Raw genomic sequence first — 8,911 nt, 5'->3', positions numbered from 1 at the left:
ATCAATTATGGATTTATTTAACATTATTATTTGAATTATTGTTATCAAGAATATTATTTTAAATATATTAATTAATTAAAGGTTAATTATTTTATATTATAGTTGGTACATTTTAATAATAAAAATTTAAAATAATTAAATAATTTTATTTTTAGTAGTATAAAGAATGATATTTTTTAAGTAATTTTTGAAATAAAGTTATATAAATAAATAAAAGTTTTTTTTAATGTTTTAAATTCTTAAATTTGTGTTTGGAAAATTTTTAATTTTTCAAATTAAAATTTTTTGATGTTTTAAAAAAATTTTAAAATCCATTATTTTACAATTCACTAAATCAATAACTTGAAATAGATATCCCTTTAAAATTAAAAAAAATTATTTTCTTTCAAATAATAAAAAATTATAAAACATATCAGTGCAATGGTAAGGCTATTACATTTTAGAGGGGATAACTTAATTTTAAAGATTGTTAGAGGTACAGTCATGAATTTCACAGAGATTAATTGTCTGTAAATTATAATATAATTATGTAAAGATGCTTTGATAAATAAAAATAATTATAAAATACATTAAAATAAAAAACTAAACTTTACCCACCTCCTCCGAGCAAGTAGATTTCAATATAACAAGCTCTAAATTGTGGAATTGGGATTTGAAAAGAATTTTGAACAAGTCATTAATTTATGTATATATCTATTTATCTATGAAGCTATGACTCATTATCCCTATCATCCATGCCATGAGGAGGCATGTGCAAGGAGGGCATTTTTGGTAAGAAAGAAAAGCATGGGATGGTCATGGTTATGGGTTTTATTTTGCTTGCCCAATGTAATGTATCATCAAAATTGGGAGTTTTGCGAAGAAGGTCCAACTAGGCCGTGCAGAGCAAACGGACGATCCTAAGAACAACCTCTTCTCTCTCTCTCTCTCTCTCTCTCTCTCTCTCTCTCACAACTGTCCTTTATCTACAGAAGAAGAATCATCACTAAAATCAATAATATATATTAAAAAATTAGTCTAAAAGGGAAAGCAAAAGTTGCTCTCTGTTTTGCCCATCTCTTTTCTCTCATCAAGATTGCGTTGTGGAGTCTGTTTCTATCTTTTTCCTTTTTTGTTTCCATTCTAACATAGACGATCCTCAAGTGGGTTTGCTCTGCTCTTTTATTTTCATCAATGGAAACCATTTAGATAAGGCAGGTATGTGCCCTTCTGATAAGGGTTTTGTTTTTTGTTATTTCTTTTACATTTATTTATCTGGGTTGTGTTGGAAATTTTCATTTATCTAATAAAAATCACATCTTGATCAAAATTGAAAAAAAAAATACACAGAAATTTTGCAGGGAAATCTGAAGAAGGCGATCTTTTGATACGAAAGTTGTGTGTTTGATCATGGCTGTTGCTGAGAATGCTGGGGCTAAAAACGGCACTTCCGGTCAAAATTTTGACACCACTGTAGTATCATCGGACTCAAAAGGACCAAACGATCTCGAAAGATCAAAACCCAGAAATGAATCCATGGTCAACCCTAAGGAATCAAATTTTCAGGCCCAAGATTTTGATCAGAGTGTTAATGGCGAGTGTGAGCATCAAGAGAGCGCAGCTGCAGCAGCCACTCTGAGCAATGGCAAGACTAATGGGACCCAGATTCAGAATGGTTTCGACATCAGTCAGCAGCAGATGGTGGCAAAGTCTGTTGGGTATGAGACAAATCAGATTCAAAGGGCTAAATCTAATGGGTTGAACGATATGAGCGATTTGGTGGAGATTTTGTCCAAATTGAATCCCTTGGCTGAAGAGTTTGTCCCTCCTTCGCTTGGTATCAATCATGGCTATATGGGAAATGGGTTTGGGTACACTAACAATTTTGCAGTGCAAGCTACTCCTGGGAATGCCAATGGACCTGCTACTAAAAGGGTATGCAATGATTTTCCTTTCATTGCTTTTTCTTTTTACTTTGTGAATTAAATCTTTGGCCTCGGGGTTGCTAAAAAAAATGCAAGGACAGGACTTATAGAAAATTTTAATGTGGCTATAGAGTTCTACAGTGAAAAGAAAAAGATCATTGAGGCATTTTCTCTGGAACCAATTGGAGTATGATTTGCTTTTGCTTTCCTTTTTTTTTTTTGGGTTCCATTTCCTTCATGTTTGGTATATATTTCTTTTGCCAGAAGAAGAACAACTATAATCAAGGACGCAGAAGGATGAACAGTAGGACAGGTATGGCTCAGCGCGATGAGGTAATCAGGAGGACTGTTTATGTTTCTGACATTGACCAACAGGTAAACAGTTAGTATTTGGCTCTCATGTTCTCCTTCTCTCATTTCTTTTCTTCAAGGTTTCTAAGTCTTTGCTGATTGCTTGTACATTGATCTCCTTGTCTATCTGTTCTTATATAGGTTACTGAAGAGCAGCTTGCAGGTCTCTTTATTCATTGTGGGCAGGTATCCATCTTTATTTTGCTCATATTAGTCCTTTCAATTTTGCTAATGCTGGACTTGGGTTTGATCATATTTACTCATTTTTTCCCTTTTTCGGGACAAAGGTGGTTGATTGTCGAATATGTGGTGATCCTAATTCTGTTCTTCGATTTGCCTTCATTGAGTTCACAGACGAAGGTACTGTTGAGTATCGTAGACACTTTATCTATGTTGACGAATGTTTGTTAATAGTCAATGAAATGTGCTTGCAGAAGGGGCTAGGACTGCTTTAAATTTGTCTGGAACGGTGCTTGGATATTACCCACTAAGGGTACTGCCTTCCAAAACTGCAATTGCACCTGTTAACCCCACATTTTTGCCAAGGGTGAGTATTTGCTTATAATGAAGAATTCCACATCTTGTTTATCACTTTATCTTAGAAACCATAGCAATGCTAGAGTTGTGTGTAAATTCTTTTTCTAGTTCTTGCATTTCTAACGTTATTATGGTCTGCAATATGCAGTCTGAAGATGAGCGTGAGATGTGTGCAAGAACTGTTTACTGTACAAATATTGACAAGAAGGTATTATTGGAAGTTGCACAATAGACTTCTATTTTAATTTTGAAATTGTGAATTGTATCCCTATGAAAATAATTTTAAAGTTGAAAAAAAAGGCTAATCATTCAAAATATTGTTTCGAAGTCTATAAATTATACGCGCTCGGGTCAGATTACAAGTACTTTATTTTTTGCACTATCTCCGGGAAGTATACACATAAAGCAAAACTGCTTTGCTTCTTTCCTAAAACTGGATCTTCATTGAAAAAGTGATTTAGTAAGTAAACTTCATGAATCCATTTTTTTTTTTTTCTTTCATTCCAATTAAAAAGAAAATCCTCTTGAAGTACCAACTAATGTTTTGTACGAGGAATGATATTAGAAATTCCCTTCTTTTTATTTTTTAACAAATAGGAAGTCTAGATACAATTCGGATATTAAAAATATTAACTTTACCATATGCAACACATGATTTCTCTGTCTATTCTTGCTAGTCAAGAGATAACACACAATTTTTTTATCTTCCCTGGTTTCTCTGTTCAATTAATGCAGGTTACTCAGGCAGATGTCAAACTCTTCTTTGAATCACTTTGTGGAGAGGTTTGTTGATGCATATAAAATGTTCCTGAGAACAACACCTGTACTCGGATTGATCAGTGTGCAGTTTTTCTAATATAAGGTTTTTCTTTGCATAGGTTCATCGCTTGAGGCTTCTTGGGGATTATCATCATTCAACACGCATTGCTTTTGTTGAGTTCGCAGTGGTAATTGAACAACTCTTGATCTTTATGTGCTGATTTTAAGCATTTATGTCTTATTGAAAAAAATATTACAGCACGTAGTGTTTCTTCTAAGTTCTAGGTACAATAGCCATCTGGTGGAACCCTAATTTCTCTGTATCGTTTATATCCACAGTGCTGTCTTCTTATTGTTGGGGGTTGTTGCTCAACTGTTATTTCCATTTTTTCTAAAAGTGATTTATACAGTTGAAGCATTGTGTTTTGTTTTTTACTTATCAAATTGTTTTATTTTCTTTTATACAATTTGAGCTTATTAGACCCACTCCTGGTTAGTTAGCACTATCATTTCAGAAATATTCGTCACGTGTGGTGAGAATGTTTGTGTTTAGTTTGGTGAATAGAATTTGTTGTCCCAGATTATCAATTCCATGGAAGTTTGATGTGCCATCTGAACATTAGTAGGTTTTAAATTTTAGATCTATTACTATGACCTTGTTGACTTTGAGATATAGATGATTTAGGAATATTGTTCAGTAATATCTGCTTAATGCTTTTACGGGTGAGAAAATCATAATCAATTGATGAGTGTTGGAGTTAAAATCTATGGAAATGGATTTTATAATTAGGAGGTTGTTTTAAAATGATTACATTTTAAACCACTCATAATAAACAAATATTTTATTACTTGAAGCCAAAGAAAAACACTATGTTTCTTGGGCATTTACAGAGGTCTAAAAATTATTCCTTTTACTATCCTTTTAATCCCAATTCCTATTCAAGACAAATGGAAAGAAAATTAAACATATTCTCCTAATTGTACACATTTATAAATGCTCCCTAAATAGGAAAAACCTGAATTAGATGGTACTTGTAACTTGTAAAATTAAAGAGGAAATTTATATTATTAAAATTGTGAATTAAATCAACATAATTTCTAAATGTTTTTCCTACGTTGCAATGAGTAGAGCTACTGGTGGCAGAAGAAAAGGAGATTATCTCTAGTTTGTTGGAGGTTGCATATGTTTATATATAACCTCTTAATGTTTTTGGGAAATTCTGATGCATTTTGTTGAAATAGCCCGAATAGAAAGGCTTATAATCTGTTTACAGTGCTATTATTATATAGCTTTTGGAGAAAGTGCAATTAAATTTCACCAATAAAAGTTCAGTAGCTCTGAGTGAGTTCCTTTCTTTGGTTCTCTGAGTTATGTGAAGGCAATTATATATTTCTTCTGGCATCTTACTATTCCATTTGTTTATAGATTGTGGGAATGCACTTTGTTCAAGCATATATGAAATTTTGTTTTTGCTACGTTGGATGTGATGTATCCACTCTTTTGCAAAGGAATGCCTTGTGGCTTCATATCTGAATTATAGGATTTGGTATCTTTATGGTTTTCCATAATTTCACTTCAGGACATTTTGGATGAATAATGATGCTTACATGGACGTGAACAGTTGAAACTTGGATGTGGTATATGGAGTTACTTGGGTGAATTATTTCATTCTAGGAAAGTACTTAACTGTCCACTCTATTAGTTTCAATATTTATTTCTTATTGAATTCTGAACTCCATAAACAAATTTAGTTATTCGAGTTGTAGAGGTTCACAATGCCAATGCCATATATTTGATTGGCTGTCTATATGGAAACTGGGGATGGAGACTGGAGTTTACTTTCAAAGCTGAAATGGCAATTCAGGTTGATTTGGATCTTGTTTAAGTATGCAATGATAGCTAATTGCTTTGAAATTCATGGCTGATGTAAGAGTTTCAGGGAGTGAAGGGGGAAGAGTGAAAAAGAGAGGGAACAGCGGGGGATGGGGGAGTGTGGATACTTGTCCGGAAAGGTTCCATAATCATATATGGTGCAGGAGCCTAAGTCTATAAATCTGTGCCTCTTTCTGGCTGGTGATCAACCAAAATTTGGGACCATCAAATCTGTTGATCTGCTAGTTGTATCTGAGATAAGCTGCCCCAAACTCTGTAATAAACTGATTTTTGTTATTTAGCCTTTTGATAACTTGATAGGAGTGCTCACTTTCTTATGGGAACCAGTGTGACAAATAGACATAAGAGTGATTGCCTAGAAAAATTCATGTAAGGCCTTAGCTAGTGGCACTTGGCACAGAACTCTCATTTTTTTAATCAGAGTTCAATTTCTCCATCACTGAGTATAGGAAACTGTTGATTGTTTTCCTAGTCCTTCATCTTCACAATGCTGGAAAACTCTGACGGTGTATTTTCCTCCCTTTTCTGAATGGATGATGTGGATGGTATAATTTTAGCTTCATTCAGGCTTCTCCTTTATCTGCACTAAATTGTTCCTTAGCCATCTTGTTTCTTATGGGATATATTTTGAGTAGTCATCAGTAAAAGTGACAAAAGATTGTCTACCTTTTACTTTCTAGATTATTTAAGAAAACAAACGAGTGATCAAATTTCTATCATGAGATATAAAGTTCACCTCACAAGTGTCAAGTGTGTATCCAACCCTAGAGGATAGTTCTCTCAACTGCTGTAAAAGGCTTTGCAATAACATGTAAATTTCCAATTGTTTTAAGAGAATTTCTACTTTTCTTGCCACCTTTGGTATATTTTATTATCAAAATCTCAATGTTAAGGTTGCACAATTGAAGTGCACCATTAACATCTACTAAAGGGTAAATAGTTTTAGTCTCTTCCATATGAAAATGGAGAAATTTGCTTGGTGGCAATGTCTGGGAATGCAGCTACAGCCATGATATCAAGTTTAGATTTTATGGGGGGTTGCAATTGTCTTGGTAGACTTTTTTTTGTCTGATCATACTACTATTTATAGCTAAGAAGAGAGAGTTCTCTCTCTATAGCTAGAATGTCAGCAGGAAATGGGATGATGGACAGATAACTAGGTATAGGAATTAGGAATAGTATCTATAATTATTACTTTCCTATAGTTGTTTATAGAAAATTACTCTTTTTTTTATGATTTTTCATGGCTATGACATGTTGCCTCTTCGAGCTTCTTCGGTTGCTTGAAAACCATTAAAATTTGAAATATCCAGCTTCATTCTTTTGAAGTTGTTTTTCTTGATTCTTCTTTCTGCCGGATTTGTTTCTCTTCATTTTATGTTATCGAGGTAATATTACATTTCTTGATGTTGGTTCCTTGTGGCCTTTTCCATTAATAATCTCCCAAGTCACCATTAATATAATTATATTTTTCTGAAGCTGATGTTCTGATAAAGGTTTGAGAGTTTGGTTTACATTTTGGGTCACTTTCATTAACATTGCATTCTAATGGAATAGCTACATATATAAAACACTTGTTGGCTAATCCAAGTATATAATGATGCCATAGATGGGGAGCACGAATATCTGTGTGAAACCTAACTTACACTGCAATCATCTAAATACCAATATGATTGCTATTAATTTATATGTTATGTTGGGAAGTACTGTTGGATAACCAAATTGTAATCCATCTAGTGGACTTGTTATTGTAGTGTGGGTTTGATTTTTGTGGACACGGGTGCAGTTGGGTGCTATGCATAAGAATGGTTTTTTATGCTGTTTTTCTATTTCTTGCAGGCCGAAAGCGCAATTTTGGCACTTAACTGTAGTGGTGCGGTCCTGGGATCTCTGCCAATAAGGTAGTTTTGGAAGAACTATTACTGTTTCTGCACGTATTTTGCTCTCTTTTCTCTCACAAACCTCTCTCTTGAAGTTTTCTAAGGCGATTCGTTTATTTTGTGTGCGCAGGGTGAGCCCATCAAAGACACCTGTTCGGCCTCGCATCCCTCGTTCTCCATTGCACTGAATCATGCTTAACGCTTCCTTGACTAATCAACTGCTGATAGATATTTTATATATACATATATAGACAGTGAAATATTTTGAAGGTGCTTGTTGTCGATCATTTTGTCCTTGCATCTTGGCCCGGTATCTTTGTTTCCTATAGGGGGTTGTTTATGGTTCTGTTGTTAGCACATAGAGTTGAATGGGATTGCGAGGATATGAATGGCTTTATTTATGTTGCACAATTGACAGTTGAAAAATGACTCATTTTACCAAAGTCTCAGTCTTCCTGTTCTTGAGATGGTTTTCTTCATTTGTGTTCAATGGCTGCACAGCTTTCATTTCTTCTAGTGTTTGCATTGAAGTTTTCAATGGTCAATTTGGATGTCTTTCGATTTTATTCTTAGCAGCATAGGACGCTGTTTAGTCGTCTATATTGTCTGCTATAAATTCGCTCTCAAAACACATTTTAGCATTGATTCGGCATCTTGGGAGGCTCTCAATTTGAAGTCTTTGTTAGGCCTAGCAGCCGGTTCGATCTGGTTTGGTTTTGGTTCAATGGTTCAAAGGGTATGAGACCAGATTCTGGGATCTTCTGGTCTCACTTTCGATTTGGTCTATTGAAACAATGTTCATTTATTTTTTTATATGGAAAAATTTGAGCACAAGTTTTATTGGAATTTTTTTCAAGATTATGAAATTTCGAGTTAGAGCTAATTATAAGAAAAAATAGCATAATCTTTATTTTTTTTTTTAACGTATTCTGTGATTAAAATGATGTTCTATAAAATTAATATGAAAATGAAAATAAATTAGTCGTTGATTTGGTGGTAAACAGTAAACATGAATCATTCGTTTGTTTTGTGGGCATGGACAATCATTGGGCTTGACGTTTGAAGTTCTGGGCTAACAATTACGTATAATCTAGAGAATTTTTAAGAAAATAATTTTCTCTTTTTAAAATAAAAAATTATTTTTTTACCTTAAAAGTCTTATTAAATTGTAAAAATTTATACATATAAGAAAAATATTTTTATGAAAAATTATTTTTTTAAAAAAATTATTTTTATTGAAAATATTTTTTATATATAAGTTGTTTTTTAAAAAAAAAATATTTCATTTAATATTTAAAATAAGTAATTAATTAAGTAATATACATTGAACAATTATTTTTTAAGTGCTAATTCCAAAAATTGAATTAATCAATGAAATAAAATCCATTTGCCAATACAGTTAGTAGTATAATATAATTTTTTTTATTCATAAATTCAATTAAGATTTGAATAATTTTTTTATTAAATTTTAATTATGATTCAAATTTAAAACTTCATAATTATTACGCCAAAAATTACTACTGATCAGAAATTTAGTGTAATGTGAAAACATACTATGAGGGATAACAATTCCTCTAACAACCCAA

The 8,911-nt window shown here is 32.8% G+C and overlaps 1 protein-coding gene across 2 annotated transcripts; it reads left to right on the top strand.

Annotated features, from left to right (window-relative positions):
• The first annotated feature begins 833 nt into the window (after positions 1-833).
• On the top strand, positions 834-7,768 carry LOC110664394 (polyadenylate-binding protein-interacting protein 12). 2 transcript variants are annotated; one of them, XM_021824062.2, is made up of 11 exons: positions 834-1,193; positions 1,330-1,914; positions 2,169-2,279; positions 2,397-2,441; positions 2,543-2,615; positions 2,690-2,802; positions 2,941-3,000; positions 3,528-3,575; positions 3,671-3,739; positions 7,285-7,346; positions 7,456-7,768. In XM_021824062.2, the coding sequence occupies exons 2-11, from the start codon at positions 1,390-1,392 to the stop codon at positions 7,511-7,513; spliced, it is 1,164 nt and encodes a 387-aa protein (XP_021679754.2). In that variant the 5' UTR covers positions 834-1,193; positions 1,330-1,389; the 3' UTR covers positions 7,514-7,768. The 2 variants fall into 2 exon arrangements, with proteins under 2 accessions (XP_021679754.2, XP_021679753.2); XM_021824061.2 differs by having other exon boundaries at positions 835-1,197.
• Positions 7,769-8,911: the final 1,143 nt, after the last annotated feature.

Source organism: Hevea brasiliensis, chromosome 9 (genome assembly GCF_030052815.1).
Source record: "Hevea brasiliensis isolate MT/VB/25A 57/8 chromosome 9, ASM3005281v1, whole genome shotgun sequence".
NCBI classification, from domain to species: Eukaryota; Viridiplantae; Streptophyta; class Magnoliopsida; order Malpighiales; family Euphorbiaceae; genus Hevea; species Hevea brasiliensis.
The sequence above is the reverse complement of the archived record's forward strand: the minus strand, read 5'-3'. Positions and strand labels throughout refer to the sequence as shown.

What these genes read in the sequence shown, in the direction of transcription:
- LOC110664394 (XM_021824062.2), top strand. Translation starts at nt 1,390, where the DNA reads ATGGCTGTTGCTGAGAATGCTGGGGCTAAAAACGGCACTTCCGGTCAA. An exon ending in CATTGAGTTCACAGACGAAG is followed by an intron (nt 2,616 to 2,689) that starts GTACTGTTGAGT and finishes ATGTGCTTGCAG; the next exon opens with AAGGGGCTAGGACTGCTTTA. An exon ending in CTGGGATCTCTGCCAATAAG is followed by an intron (nt 7,347 to 7,455) that starts GTAGTTTTGGAA and finishes TTGTGTGCGCAG; the next exon opens with GGTGAGCCCATCAAAGACAC.